The following is a 16,716-nucleotide window of genomic DNA, read 5'->3' as shown; positions in this document are numbered from 1 at the left end:
TATCCTTGTAATTGGTTGTGATATGCGAATGAAAATGCAATATCGTTTGGTCGTAAAGAAAAGAAAGAAGACCATGTTTAGGTATTTGCAGTTAAATTGTCGATAGAAATATGTTACTTTAAGCAACTTACTGGATTACTTTTTGTAATAATTATGGTAATGGACTCCAATTTTTTTGCTGTATGATGATGTTCACGATTGCATTTTTGGGGGGATTTTATAGCATTAATTCTTGCACAAAACCTATTGTTTGTAAGAGTAGTCCATGAAATATCCGTCCGATATTAGGGATGTTTCCTTCATCTTTCTTCCACTGAGGATCCGATCACTAGAATCCCCAGAAACATTTAAAAAGAATCTTAAGTCATATATGGTCGCATGTTATTTTAGTTTATTATACGTTGAATGTACATCTATGCATTTTTTATTCTTTTCTTTTCTCCCCACCCCCCTTCTCATTTCTCTATGTATCTCATTCTAATTCTATCCCTCTGCGCCTCAGAATAGTTTACTAGATCGATGGCGCATAATATATGCTGTATTATTATTATCTGATATAAAGTAGTATCTTCTTTTTAAATTTTGTATTCAGCTCTAAACAAATTAAATATATCATGTTAGTATGGTAATAGTGTATTTATCATCTTAATACTGTATGGAACTGGATCCAGAGTGATCCGTTTTCTTTCGAATTTGATAGGTTATATTCTATCTTTAGGGTTGATGCTTCTTCATACAGACGGAGTTCAAAGCCAAGCCCCTCCCCTCCCCCTCCCCCCCTCCAACTTTCGCTTAGAATTGTTGCATATCGCCCCTCTTCATCTCTTTCCCTCCAAATTCTCTCTCTTTCTCTCTCATAAAAGGACTGTAGAGAAATATCATTGCGATGAAGGCACATTTGTGACGATAAAATATTATATTTTATGTATTTGATATTCTAATATAATAGTTTATGCAATTAACTCGAGAGAATTTATTGTACACTTTTGCGCTTTTCCGGTGAATCCTGTAAAAACAGGAATTCCCGACGGGTATAGTATTTGTTTTTCATGTTCTTATTTTAATTTTATTTTATGGTAGCTGATAAATCCTGTAAGTAATAGTGATCAGGATATTATTTGATAGAGGTACCAGTGCATTTTACAATTTACCAGTTCATCAAATATAGCACTGAAAGGCGATATCCAAATGAGGCCAATTTACTAGAAAAACAGTCGCACTTTCGATAAACGTAACGCGATACTCAGAAGTGCAGACTCAAGTGTGTTGTGCTGTAGAATTAGGGACTAGAAAGTCGGTTACCCTAATTGCTATGAAATATTAGAACACAACTTGGCTGTGCTGTAAATTTATTGCTTCTATATTTTGGGGGATTGATGAAAAAAGTAAAAACACCATGACAAGAATGGGGCTATACTGAATTAGTTGCACTCCGTTACAAACAATATATATTTGTATTGAAATCTCGTTTACAGTCAGTTTGTAACTTCACGCGGCGCGCCCTGACAGCGTCATAAAACCTCATAATTCAATATCGCACGACCCGCAGGCGATGGCTGGAGAGAGAGACACAAATATTTAAAGAATCAATTATAGTTGACTTGATGATCTCTTGCTTGCCGCCCTGGGGCAAGAACTCGCCACGCTGATTGGTCTGATTTTGGGTTACAAACTCCACGCCAACTTGAATTTGCCTGCGTCTTGTCGGCGCATGTCGTCGCCTGCGCGTCCTGAATAGCAGTTTGTCGAGTTCGATTTATTCAACACTTACAGAAATCATTTCATAGCTTTTAAATTGGGGAGATGACGAGGGTGTGATAATTGATCCCTCAGATCATAATTGTGTCCATTCCCACACGGTCCACAGTCTCCAACACTGCTCTATAGGAGACGTTCTTGAAGAGAGAAAGGATGATATATTTAGATCGCTATTTAGAAGCCGTGACCTTCACGTTGGGGTACTTGTATTTATAGTGGAGTCTTGTTCACGTGTCAAGGCAATAAACCGTAATAAGTCGAGCTTTTCATGTGTCTGAAGGAGATGGTCTATTTCGAAATTGATAGAGGTACGAGGAATGAAGATCAGGTAATGGGGGAGGGGCGGCACCGTACGTAGATGTCTAAATCATCTAGAAAATCTAAACGTAACTGTGAAATGTAGGACTTAACTATTCACAATTTAAATTATGCAGTTAAAAAAAGGGAATAAATGAGCGATTGCGTTACTAAAAAGAGGCTTCGATTTATAAACCAATATTACTCGCCTTTGCCAACAAATTAAGAGAAAGAAGAAAGATTTAAAATAAGTACGTCATTGAGATATGAGTAGGTTTGACAATCGGTGATGCACTCAATTGAAGAATAGGCCTATAACCAGCAAAGTCAATTCATCAAGTTATACATGATTTTTATTATTGGGGGGGGGGGGGCGGGCGGACAAACGAATAATCGTATTTTGATAACAGTAACGCTTTATATAATTATTCATCCCCGAGGTCAACACAACTGTTAGTAAATGCAATTTGATCAGAAATTCTAAGATGTCTTGAACCCGTAGCTATGACCTTGTAGACCAATTAAATATTCATGCAGGATGCGTACTGTTGAACGGGAAAATTATGGGATATTATCACGGACATTTTTATTTAAGTGATTAGAATCTCGATTGTTATTCGAAAAACCAAAGAGACACGAGGAGGAAAAATCTGGAAAAAGGAATGCTCTTTTACTCTCTTCGCACGCCCGCACCCTTTTGTGTGTTTGTCATTAAAGGTACTATGTCTCATTTTCAGGCCCCAAAAATGAAAAGGGTTAAATTCCAACGGCATTTGAAAGATAATACTAATTTAAAACTTCCCTAAAAAAAAAAAAGGGGGGGGGGGGCTTGAAAATGTCTTTAAGTGGGAAAATAACGACTATTAGTTGTCGAATCGACTTAAAGGTAATACAAAGTTTTGGGAAATTTTGAAAATTGGGTGGATAGTGAATCTTTACAATTTTGATATATTTGGATGCCCCTGTGGATGTTTTATAAGCACTAAAAAAATTAGCCCCTAAAACACTTCTGTTTTCGAGAAAAATTGAATACAAAAATTTACCGGTGCTCCCGGTAAATTTTGATAAATTTCAAATAGCGCCTATATCATCAGAATCTCAGAATATGTAGTTGTGATATATAATTTTCAAACGGGAATAGCTAATCGGTCGATTTTAGTCAAGAAACATTGTTTCAAAGCTAAATTAATATCTTGACCGAACATAAAGAGTTTATTATTTATAATTTCATAACTTCAGACTCGATTTCAACCGCGACAACGATCAATGAATATTGTAGGAACGCATATGCTTCCAATATTTTTATTTGAATTGAATTTATGACCCCATACCAAAACTTTGTAATACCTTTAAGTGCTACTCAGTCAGTAAATCATAGTCTGATTTTCAGACCATTGTACCGAATGGTCGTACGTTTTGTGCCGCGCAAAGTTTCAATCAGTTTAATTTTGGCCATAACAAGAAGTGGGTTATTAATGTAGACAAAATTAATGCTCATATACCCTTACAGCTCATTTTATGTATGTTACCCCCCCCCCCAAAAAAAAAGCCAGTCAGTCACTCAATAGTGTCTGACAGTGAATTCTAGCAAGTAAACAGGTTTCCTTGCATAATTTGAATAATAGGACACTGCTAATGTTTAAATTTCACAGATAGGACAAACATGACATATTCATAATTCCTGCAAAGTTCTACAGAATTTGATGTTGGCTGCAAAAGGGACGGTTTGTCCACATATTACCGCGTCATATGTGAGAAAGCCTCTATTCCTTTGTCTCCCATTCTGCCCCATATCGTTTCCATCGCCTACACGTACATGTACCGGCCTCCAGTCCCCGTATCTCCTTCTATCTCCATCTCTCTTTAGATTTCGTACCTCCTCTTTTATCCAAGCTGATCGCTTGATTGTGTATACATTTTGAGATTATTCTAACAGATGATACTTTTACAATTTCATTATACCAGTATCATTACACTTTACTTGTTTGCTGCTGGTCCTGATAAAACTATACGATCAAAGTACCATTATATTTTCCCCGTCATCAAGGAGTGTAGTGAAATTGAATATTCTTATGGGCTTGTCAATCAGACGTTAATCGGATGCAGTGGGCATGAAACTATTTTAAGAGTTCATCAATGAAACATCAATTTCCTTTGATGCCTAAATAAATGGTTTCTGAGAACAATTACATGTACCTCAAAATTATTATCATCCATAAAATCAATGTGTATCGGCGGCCTATTAAATTGATTACTAACTTGTGTGAATATGGGGTGCAGCCAGCTATCAATTTCACTTAACGGACGTTGCTACTCCGTTATGAATGGGAATGCCTGATCTACTTTGCCACATGTCAAGTCCCCCCCCCCCAAAAAAAAAAAAAAAAAAATAAAATAAAATAAAAAAAATAAATAAAAAATAAAATAAAATAAATAAATAAAAATTAAAAAAAATAAAAAATAAATAATAATAATAATAATACATAAAATAAACAAATAAATAAATAAATAAAATAAAAAATAATGATAGTAATAACAAATACAAAATATTAAATAAATTGTAATAATGAAAAAACGAAAAACATATTAAATGTCATTAAAATAATTATAAAAAAAGAAGATAATTAAGCTTGAATATAAATGAAGTTATCGGTTTTAAGAATTTGCCGAAAGCAATTTCTACGGCGTGTATGTTTGTGTGTTGGGGTGGGGGTCACATGTCCGCGTGTATTATTTAATTCGCCCGCACATTGGACAAAACGTACAGGTATAATAATTTTTGATATAAATATGCCGTCCATGAAACGTGGCATCATAAAATTAAAAAACTATGTCATTAATGTTTATTATTGTCGCGATGTTTTGCAATATTCTACAAGGTCAGGTAGCCTTTATTGGTATATTTTTGCATAACATAACTGCATTAGTGATATGCATCGTAGGAATTTAATCTTTGTGGAGAAGTCGTTTCTCATTTCTCCCATATTTCCCCATTGATAATGTCATGTAACCTGTACTTCTCAACTTTTTTTAAATAATTACCCCCAAACATTCCTCTTTATCTTCTGAATAAATCAGAATCGTTATAGGCTGAAGCTCCCCAAACACAAACGAACAGGCATCCTACTGTCTCATCTCGTGTATTTTCATCTCTTTGCCAATACATGTAGCAGAATATTTTCTGCTCAACATTAATGAAGCGAGGTTGACCATACACACACACTAACAGACAAGAATTTATGTAGGGTACAGACTACCTAGGTGACTCGAGCGTTGCATAAAGATAGAAGTTCCGAATAACTTATTTTTATGTCGTATTTGTATAGGCCTACTTCCAAAATTATGAAACGAGATGCACCTACGGTTCATGAAGAGGAAGGATAGTGAATCGAATTTGTTTTATATCATGGACGTCTACGTCTGTATATGAACCAGAACTGTTCCCGAAACTATCTCATTTGTCACGCGTTTAGCGCGTAAATTTTGTTATTTATTGGAATAGGTCAAATAGATGAAGGTAGTTTCCTGCTCTTCAAATCATAAACATTCGTAAACATTACCCCGCCGCCGGAGGTTTAATATTGCCTGTAATACCCCCGGGAGGTTGACATGAATGTATCACATCTCGGATGATTCTTTATTAACCATTTAAAGCCCATATACATTTCTTGTAAATCCCTAAAAATCAACACGTCGGATTTCTTTGATTTGACTGTTATCTGAAACAACATGGCACCTGGTTGCTTTAAACTGACGCAATATAATGTTAGTTATCCCTTTATCATGCTAATACGTCTGTTCTATTTAGTTTTTGTTTGTATCTTCTGGTAATTTTTTTCAAATAAATGAACTGAGGTTTTTTTCTAAAGATGAACAGGGTCTCTGGATCCTGCGCCGCTGTATCTGGTCCCTTTTGGTTGAAGACATGTCATTCACGTGCTCACGTATGGATTTTCTCATATCAAAAGACCCCACACACCTTCACTTACGACGAAACATAAACATCCCACAGATTGAAAATGTGAACTGAAATAGTTTTTATTAGATGGATATCCAATATCTCAAACTTCTCGCTGTGTGTGAAATAAAATAGAGCACAATGAAGTTCATAGATCATTTTTATTAGTTCAAGGAAGTTATAAATCATTCTATCAGAAGTAAAAATCAGATAATGGTCTGATAATGGTCCCATTTTCAGGTTAAATTTAATTAAATTTTTAATTTGCAAGCACCTTCTCTAATTTCATTTTATTGATACTTCTGTCGTTTTATATTTGCCCTGAAGGAATTTCTTTCTTTTCCAGAAGATTGCAATGTGTTATTAGAATTTTACGTGCGAAAGAAAAACAAAACTAGACCAAAAAATAAAATATGAATAAATTGTCCCCGAGACTCTTATAATACCTGTATAGGACGTATGCCCGTATTATTTATCGATTTGTTGAAATACAGAAGAAAAAAAAACGTTTGCTTAAAATAATCATGCCCGTACACGGTAACATTGGTAGAAATGTTGTCGACGTAGTACAGAAACCTTACATAATATGAACACATAAAGCAGTATAGGTCCATTGGTGCCCCTATTGTTTATATAATCACCCATTATATTTTCTGATCAGTTCCCGGAAAAAAAAGAGGAAGAAAGAAAGAAATATAATTTGTTGTTGCAGCTCCCATGTCCACGGTAGTGGTAGAAGTAATAGTAGTAGTAGTAGTAGTAGTAGTAGTAGTAGTAGTAGTAATAATAGTAGAAATAGTAGAAATAGTATATTGGGGGGGGGGGGTGGCCCAGCACGAGGTTGATGATGTATCCGACTAACTTTGAGCATTTCTTTACCAAACTTGAGTATTACATAATGATTGTCCAGTTAGGGTCGAAATGCACTGCATTAATTAATAACTGCGAAATGGGCAAAATGTTTACCAAGTTAGGTTAAAAATGCCTGAAGTAGGGTGGATATATATAGTTCCCCTCATATGGCACATAATTATTATTACCCAGTCTTTTTAAGAGTGTTAGTATTTAGTAGTAGTGGTGATGATGGTGGTGGTGGCGATAGTATCAGTAGTAGTAGTAGTAGTAACAGAAGTAGTAAGAGTAAAAAATAGTAGTAGTGTTGGTGAAGGTAAGAACGGTTTAATGTGCATGATTCAATTAAGACCTAATCTGCCCCAAGGTTCAAAGAGCTGAAAAGGATTTAATGGTATGAACGAGAATTAATTAAAAGGTTTTTTTCGGCAAAAACTCAGTACAATGTAGTAAAAGTATCGGATACAAAACTAAAAATAAATAGAAAATACCAGTTTGAATGAAACGTAATCGAGTAGGGTACATTCTCACGGGTACTGAACTCTACAATCGACACCCACCATGTACATGAGGTAGATTTAATTTGGACCGTGACACTGATGTGAAGGAATATTTATTTTTGAAGACCATTAGGCTCTTTAACTTAATGCTTCATTTCATAGCATTTATTTGGAGGAAATTATGACTTTGTTTGCCTCTTGAATGTTGAAGAGGAATTATTTTGATTTAACCAAAGACTGACGTTTTCTTTCGTATGTCCATGTATTTACATAAATCATGCCTCGCATTGTAAGCTTATAAACAAAAAATTATATTTTAATGACGTCGTGGATACTTTGGTCGTGTGTTCTCTTTGTTCCTTTGAACATGTGGATAGTTTGTAGTCAATAATTATGAGCGATAGGTTGAGAAACTAATTCCCTAATGTCTTTCGAGATGGCGTGTGCGCGATGCATATTATGTGCAGAAATATTAAAAATTGAAGGTTTATGTACAAACGGGTGAGTGCATGCAAAGAGCATTGTGAAATAGGACATTAGAAATCTTATACATGGTGCATTTGCTGTTGATTGGTGTATTTTACATTCAGGAAACGTCGGTGATTGATTGCGTTCCTCTGGGTGACCTGACGATGACAGTACGCAAGACGTAAAAAAATAACGTCGTTGGTTCGAGAAGTTGGTGAAGTTTTTAACGAATTTGAAGTGATAATTGCCGCAAATAACTTTATATTTGTGACACGGGGAAATAGGAAGTTCTAACGAGAATAATAGGGACTTTTAGATTTGCGTGGACTGATACGTGTGACGTCCATATAATGCAGTGCATTAAAAGGACGTCGATCGTAGCAATCCACGTTGTCGTTGTGCAAATCTAAAAGTCCCTAATATGATCGCAACTACTAAGGCAATTGTAATATTCTTGTCCATCACCTTTAGAAATGGACGAACAGTACAATAACGTATTACGTAATCCGAACTTGATTTCTACAGAATATACAATATGGCATTGGAGTTGCCCTTGAGTTGATTTTTCGATTTTTGAGAGACATAAATTCATTTACGAACACCCTCATTGTTCATACCTTCTTATTCGTTCGCGGGGAAAAAATTGGAAAATATGCCAAAGTCTGTTTGGTGCAAATGTCGTTGATAATTATTATGCACAAATTTGACTGGACAGAACCGATGTTTGCCAATATATTTTTCATTGTTAAATGTCTTCATCACTGCTATTGCAATCAGCAAAGCTGCTATCTCCGAACTCCACCTTTCTCGATTCTCGCATTTGATCCTCTGTCTCGATGTCATTGTTGTTCGAATCATCACTTTCTGGATTTATGTGGTGAACCATTTCTAGTGGTTGCGTTTGTATGTCTTCTGTGTGCCCTTCCGGTATGTCGTGTGGCCGATTGAATTGCTGAGTGTGACGCCACTTCATACGGCGATTTTGGAACCATACTTTCACCTAGAAAAAAAAGAAAATGTATAAAATTAGGGTACATTTTAATGTAGATCCTAGAACACAACTTCTTTACTATTGGAGCACATCCTGTATATGAAAATAGGTAGCCTATAGGCCATACAGTTGAGTGTAGTTATTGTAAATGATTTGAAGTTGGTCATCAATCGTGGAAAAATGCTTACCTGTGCATCTGAGAGGCCCAATGCAGACGCAAGTTGCCTTCTCTCTGGTTTATTGACGTACTTCTGGATCTCAAAGCGCTTCTCTAAGCCCTTCCTCTGCAGACTTGTGAAGACTGCTCTTGACCAAGACCTCTTGCGCTTGTGGTTCCCCGATATACTCCCCACTATCCCACCGCTGCCACCGATATTGGACTTGACGTCCTGTCCGTTGTCCTGCACTAAGGTCGATCGAATCGACGAGGCTGATGCAGCCTGGTGGAAGGACCGTGGAAGGGTGGGGTGCGAAGGTGGCAGAGTTGGTTGGAGTTGGAAGCAATGCTGAATGGTAGGGTCAGAGGTTCGGGTCCACGGGTAGGGACTGTGTCGTGATGGGAAGTTGTCTGTTGTCAAACGAAGGGAAGAAGAAAAAACACAAGACATTAACTGATGTGGATGCTATCAGATATTTACATTAACAAATTAAACAATATCATATTCAAGCCGAAGACATGAATCATATTTTGTTCCCTCTTTACTTTTGAGGAATTTCACCTGTTTGGTAAAACGGGGTTCACTAACAGCAATACCTGGAACACCTTTTGTGTAAGAATGCGTATGGTTCTTCTTAAGTTCAATGAAACTGCACATTATGGCGGGTAATTAGGCTATCAAACAATTCAAAAGGAAACAAAATATGCGTGTTCAGAAACCAAAAGAATTAAGTGCGGAAATGTGGTAGCTCTTAACGCGGGACCTATGAAAGTTTTTATGTTTCAATTTTCATAAAAAGAGATATTAATTGCCCTTTTGACTGATTATGTCTTAATAAAGAATTCAATATTTTTGATATAATAATTTATGGCAATATGAGGAAAAATGTCTAATCTAACTATTGCTTTGTTATTCAGGAAATAATGCATTTTTCTTTCCCGTTCACATGTTTTGATTTTTACCGTATTCACTTTCGGTTTAAGAAGCTACCTTCATAAATCACATGCGAAACCATCTCTTTCTCTCTCTCTCTCTCTCTCTCACCCCACCCACCCATTTTCTTTGAAAAAGTAACAAGGTATCGCCCAAAACAATAAGCGGCTGTTGTAGATAATTAACTGCCCGGTATTAATCATGTTCTAGATATGATATTCTAAATTAAGCTACAAAATAAAAATCCTCCCGTGTTGTACTAGTAGGTGTTTAAGTTTTATTGTGCAAAGTAATCATTGGTAATAGTATAATGTAATGAATATGATTCCAAGTATTATCTGCATGTATATGCTTATTTAATATCTCCATTTGAGTAGCTGTCCTTTCATCGCCTCCTTAATTAGCTGATGGTTAAGGATTACTGACTGATTAATTGATTGATAAATTCGTTGATTTATTATTGTGTTAATATCATGACTGATTGATGATTGTTTTGATTCCTGCCCGTCTCGATCAACGCTAGGGTTGCTTTGGCTCACCGTGCTGACAGTTATGCAGTCGGCTAAAGCCTATTAAACCATCGCTAAACGTCATATCACAAACAGAGATCAGCCACGATGTCTCGCTATCTCAATGACACTCTATTCGGCTTCTTGGTCCCGACTCTCAGGACGTGAAATAGACACCGCTCGGGTCATGTAATGGGTTGTCATTTGAAACATAAAGACGCGTGAAATCTATCAGTACGAGCGGCCCATAGTCCGCTCCCCTACGCCGCTGACTGGAGCCTCTTCCCGTCCCGATGGGAGTATCATACTCGCATGTTTAGACCGGCCCGTCTAATTAAACGTCTCGAAGTATTTAAACAATCAGCCTATAACAGAAACAATACATCAGTGTCAGACGAAATGAATTCCGAACTACTGATCTTGATTTCTATATCAGTCGTCTTGCAAAGCGATTAGAATTATATTGCGATCGGAAATTGCTTCAAAGAAGAGATTCCGGCGCTGTCATTTTATCAAATATCTGTAATCGTTATCGCTATATTAAACTAAAATAGTTTTGGCTCTCTAGAATGATATCATTTAGCTCTTCATGACTTTAGCACCATTTAGGCCTATATTTTCGTTCTGGAGGGTGTGCTTTCTTCTTCTCCGAGGCTCGTGTCACAATATTAGTTGTCTTATTGTTGAAGGAATAAGACAATTTTTCAAGTTTTCAGGTTATCCTCTTTTGTTTTCTAATCGCAATAGGAATTGTTTTTACATGGAAAATATGAATGAGTAGGTTCTTAAAAAATGTCTAACATACAAAAGAGAAATCTCTATACATGTTGAAGATGTTTAGGCGTCTATTGTGCTTGTCGACACTTGATGCCGATTTTGTAAAAAAACTATATCCTCCAAAACTAGCAACTAAGATGATTAATTTAAAATATTAATGAATCTGTTTCTTATTATATTTTGCAAAATAGGTCTACTGTATTCGCTGCCTGAAAGTATTGTCTTTGAATTTCATAGAGACTGGACAATGCTAAAAACATTTTGTAATGTAAATGATACGCCTTGATAAGGAAATGTTGCGTTACTGTGTAGACATGATTGAAGCCTCGGGTCAAAAACATCTACATACCATGCATCTCATGTGGCGTAACCCCTCCCCCTCATATTGATCTAAATATTGGCTATGCGACCTTTTGATATTGATCATTTAGACCCCCTTCCTCATGATAACATAGCCCCCAATCTTCCCCGGCATCCACCCTCCTGTACGCACGGTGTACTGCGGCCGGTGTGATACTGGCCTCTGTTTGTTTTTGCTCGCTATTGAGTTCAGTAATCAAGATGGGCTGGCTCCTGTAGTCCGAGCTGGACATCGACTACCATGCCCAATAAAAGTCATACAGTCTGACCAAGAGAGGGGGCCAGGTTCAGGATCGCTTGAAAATGATCCATGTTATAAAAGAAGAAAAAAAACACGGCCTATAGTCGCAGCTACTTTCGACAAATCATCATAAGTCATTTTTAAATGGATTTGTACGTCACCATTTGAAATGTGCGAACACCACAATGACATACTTCGTAATCTAAACATGATTTCTATGGGGCATACAATAGTGTAGTTGAATTGCACTCGAGTTGATTTTATGAAAGTAAAGTTGCGATCGTGCGTAAGTACAACAATTACGTTAATATCACCATGTGCCGACGAGGCGGTTATGGGCACCATCCATATACCCTCCCCCGCTCCCCCCCCCCCCCCCGAAAAAAGATAATCACATGAGGGCCTTTTTATCACTTGTTTCTGAAAACTTTTCATAACTTGAAAAAAATCAAAGCGAATCGAAATATGTCTTTTAAAAGGAATTCTTAGAGTATTGATTCATTAAAGTGAAGTGAAATGCCCAAGAAATCTGATTTTTAAGAAAAAAGAAGCACACAGTGAAATTTTCTTTGAATAGAAGTAATTGAATAAAAAAAAAAAAATTGTGTTAAGAAAATTTGTTTGCTACTTTTTGAATGAAAAATTTAACTGGGAATAAATACTGGAAGAAAATTTCAAAAACTTCGGAAGTATGGGTACTGCGGCATTGTCCCATATAAATTGACAGGGGGAAATAGATTTTGGGAACTCTATTAATCCATTTATTGCAACTTTCTGCCATTTGTGTTTAGATCAAACGCCGGATTTCGAAGCGTTTATCGAACTGCATTAATACTCCACAGTTCATTTCTCCCAACCACAACTGCGTAACACCCGACACCGAACTTCATAAAATCATATTGCCTAAAATTAACTTGACATTCTGTTCATATAATCTGCCAACAACAATAACAACGCTTTTAACCCATAACAAGGAACGTGAGACCATCTTCAGTCCGTCTAATCACCCAATAATGACAAGACTAACACCATTATATACACCGAATTCGGTATCATCTATATATTCCGTTTCGTCAGCCTATCACAGCAATACTAACACTCATCTCCAAACCTAATATCTATATTCCGTTTCATCACAAAACAAAACACCCTACACCAAACGTGATTGCATCTATTTTCCGTTTCGTCAGCCAACCACAGCAATGCTAACACCAACACCAAACTTTATAGCATCCAAAGCCCGTTTCACCAGCTAACCCCGGCATGAGCACCCTACACCAAACTTGATTGCATCTATTTTCCGTTTCGTCAGCCAACCACAGCAATGCTATAAACACCAACACCAAACTTTATAGCATCCAAAGTCCGTTTCACCAGCTAACCACGACACTCTACACCAAATTTGATATCATCCTCGATCCCTTGCCATGCCACCGCGCGTCTCTTGGAATGTCTGTATGTCATCAGGTAATGGCCATTAGGAGCCGACCGAGGGTGACGGATACAGTAACTTAGATATAGCGATAAATGGGTGATGATGACTGTTTGAGGACGAACAGAGCAAGCAAGTTCAAATTTATAGGAATTATACTTCAATATCGTTCCGTAACATTTCCTTTGTTTATCCGGCTCTCCGACTTTTATCACGAATGATGGTCGGGATGAGGAACAAAGAATTGGTTCTATTTGCGGTATTATCTGACTGAACAAAATGATTAGAATTCAGCTTTTAAGCTTCCTTTTTTTAAAAATTTGAATATCTTAGCAACATGGCTGCCGAGAACTGCAATTTTGATATTATCTATTCTTTGTTTGATGCTTATCAGAGAGGAAGGGGTGATGATAAGTGCATGGTAATTGCACGAAACAAAATATTCCAAAATAGAGGTTGTTGTGGTTCTTTGTTCTTGCGTGTAAAAAAATGAGTTGTAGTGGATTTACATAAATGCAAGAGGAACGTACGGATCAAGGTACGACACAGTTCGAAATAAGTAAATGCAATAGTCCAGTTTATGGGAAGGCAGTTTCTTCCCCGTTTCTTCTGATTTACTTAAAGATTTGTACGATATCCCCCAACGATGTCATGAAAATGATGCTATTTTAATCATTCCATGTAGCTATGCTGCTTTCACTGAAATGTCGGATACTACGTGTATGCCTTCACGGATTATCGAACCCATGTTACCCAAGTTACCAATGCTCGGGAAATAAAGAACTTTTTAGTCACAAGCGTTTTAGTAAGAGGAAACTCGACATGGAGATCCCCAGCATTGGTAGAACCTAATACATGTACGTGGGTATGTTCGAATGTTGCCGGTCAAATGTCATCGTCATCCGAATTCAATGGGCTGCCGTGATTATGGTATAAAATGACATCTTGATTTCAAAGTCAACATTCGAGTCACGTTTTGTCATGTTCCTACAGTAAACGAGGCAATAATGCCGAACGTGCGTAAAGATTCACTGACAACGAGGAGCGGATTCTGGAATTTTCGAGTTGGGGGGGGGGGCGTAATGTTTGAAAACTTCCAAGTCTATATAGGGCAGTATTTTCTTCTACGTGATTTTCTTTCTCCAATATGATGTAATAAAAATGCAATGCGTCATACTCGCTGTCAACAGTTTATGGACACTCATCTCCAGGAGGGGGGGGGTCGGGAGTTGGCAAAAACTTTTTTTGAGATGTATAGTTTGGCAATAATATGAGTGTTTTAGCCAGTCGCCCCTTCTGGTGCTTTACCGGGCCAGCGGCGGGCATGATACCTTTAATACTTTGGTGGTATGTGCCAAGGTGAAAGAGAGAAAGAAATCGAGCCGTCGAGATAAGGTGAAAGAAGAGAAACGGGAGACTTGGCGGAGCGTGTGCCTGTCCACGACCACCAAAATGAACGAGATTCCGAGCATAATTCTCATCATCCGTTCGACGATTAGAATCTTTCAAATTTATTGGTGTCGTGCTTTTGCCTTGCGGAGATACCGGCCTAACGATCGCATCATATTTGAGTGTATAAAGGCATCAATGATTTCGAAATAATAGTTTCTTAACTTTTTAAAGTTTTTACTAACAAAAAATGTAATTATCTAAAGCCACCGCACACTATAGAACCTGACTACGATTCATTTTGAAGAAATTGTCATTATAGCATATGATATGAAAATTCAAATTTCTAATATCTTAATGATCGAGGCTGAATAATATGACTAATGTGACTAATAAAATATAATTTTAAAGAGGTTAAATCGGCTCAGAACCGTAGTGACGTCATGCAGTAGTACGATTGTCTACGATTTGATGCCGATTCGGATTTTAGTCTGACTAGAAAGCTTACATGCTTGAATAAAGGAGAAAATTATACCCTCTATTTTTTCGTACTCGTCACCATCACCTTTTCAAATTATTGCCGTTACCAACATCTTATTGCTTTAGAAATTTGGTCAAGAATAGCATGATGACAAAATATGTCAAGTTAAATGAAGCAGCATCCAAATTCCTTTCAACCTAGGGTTATATATCCAACAGCGAATCTAATGCCAGAGTAATGTAATATCTCTCTCGGCGTTAGGCCTCTGACTTTGTTTCAAGTACAATCATTGTCTTCCCTTTATACTTGATCTCGTCAACCGAATTTCGCAATGAAAAGATGTCCGTAATAGTTCAATCTGCGACACCTCTCCTGATGAAAAGTGACAGTATTTGCCACATAGCAAAGATTCGAAGTCGCGTTCCTTTCCAACCATGCACGTGGTATGCCCTTGTATGACGACTGTGTATCATCCCTGGTCATGTGATGCATATTTAAATCGAATCACTGACAGTGAAATGGAGAGCGATGTCCATTGATGAGAAACACACTTCCAACTTTTTAAAAGGATGGGTGCAAACTATACTAGTATACTAGTACATGCAAATATCTTGCACATTTCTTTGTAAATTTGAGACTGAGATTTTTCTTTGTAAAAATTACATAAACATGTATTTTTTAAGTATCCGAGGCGTAAAGTTGCGTAATAATTATATTTATGCGGGTTGACCTAATGAAACATTATATTCAACTTTTTAAATGTTTTATTAGCCCACATTGCCACGTCACTGCTGTTATTAGATAGTCTGTGAGTTTGAAATGATTCTTTTGAATGACATACCCTTCCTATGAATAATGAATATGATAGAAGACAAGATTAGACTTACTACATCATTTTCCATGGAAGCATTTTCCATTCAGTATATCGCTGTCGGCACTGTACATTAAATGAGAAAGAACGGTCGCAGATGTAATAAATATTTTGTTTTGTCACGGAGGGGTGAATTGATAGTGTCATTATTAGTTAATGAGTGTTTAAGAGGAGAATAGTATACGTATTTGCGGGTAGTCTATAGAGGTTTGCTTTCAAATGAATTGTATCACCAATTATTTCTAGCCATAAATTCCCCAGTCAGATCAAACGAGACCGGCACTAAAAAGAAAATAAATTGCATTAACCCCCAAATTGCCAAGAATCTGTCGGTTTGGAGTCCGTTTTTGATCGACTATGTGATGTTACTGAGATATCAGTTTACGTGCTCTTAGGAAACATCATCGTTTTATTTTGATCTCAGTGTATTAAACTTAAACATTATTTGGTTTACTAACCGTGGTACTCTGGACAATGATCCCTAGCAACCCAGCCAACCCTCCCGGCCTCAGCATAACCAGGCAGACACTCCCATCTGCCTGCAGGGTGTCCAGGTGGGCGTGGCGACGTGTTACTCCACGACGATCTCGGGCTCGGGTAGGCCGCTGCTGCATGCTTGCTACCGGCCGATCTCCCCGTTGCATGGCCGTACAGTTCGCTGCTAGCTTCGGGTGGGACTGTTAGTTTCACCGTTCCATCGGCCTATGATGCGATGTTTATAATCTGTTGTGATAAAATGAT

The 16,716-nt window shown here is 37.2% G+C and overlaps 1 protein-coding gene across 1 annotated transcript in view; it reads right to left on the bottom strand.

Annotated features, from left to right (window-relative positions):
- Nucleotides 1-8,256: 8,256 nt before the first annotated feature.
- Nucleotides 8,257-16,716, bottom strand: part of LOC100892685 (H2.0-like homeobox protein) — a 10,524-nt gene continuing 2,064 nt past the window's right edge. The window contains exons 2-4 of the mRNA XM_030998581.1: nucleotides 16,434-16,677; nucleotides 9,013-9,392; nucleotides 8,257-8,833 (exon numbers count right to left, since the gene is read on the bottom strand). Coding sequence (XP_030854441.1) covers nucleotides 8,579-8,833; nucleotides 9,013-9,392; nucleotides 16,434-16,677 — 879 coding nt within the window. The 3' untranslated portion in view covers nucleotides 8,257-8,578. The remainder of the gene's footprint in view (nucleotides 8,834-9,012; nucleotides 9,393-16,433; nucleotides 16,678-16,716) is intronic.

This window comes from Strongylocentrotus purpuratus, unplaced genomic scaffold, assembly GCF_000002235.5.
Source record: "Strongylocentrotus purpuratus isolate Spur 01 unplaced genomic scaffold, Spur_5.0 spur5_scaffold_5, whole genome shotgun sequence".
In the NCBI taxonomy this organism is placed as follows: domain Eukaryota; kingdom Metazoa; phylum Echinodermata; class Echinoidea; order Camarodonta; family Strongylocentrotidae; genus Strongylocentrotus; species Strongylocentrotus purpuratus.
Note: the sequence above shows the minus strand (reverse complement) of the source record. Positions and strands in the feature narration are given on the sequence as shown.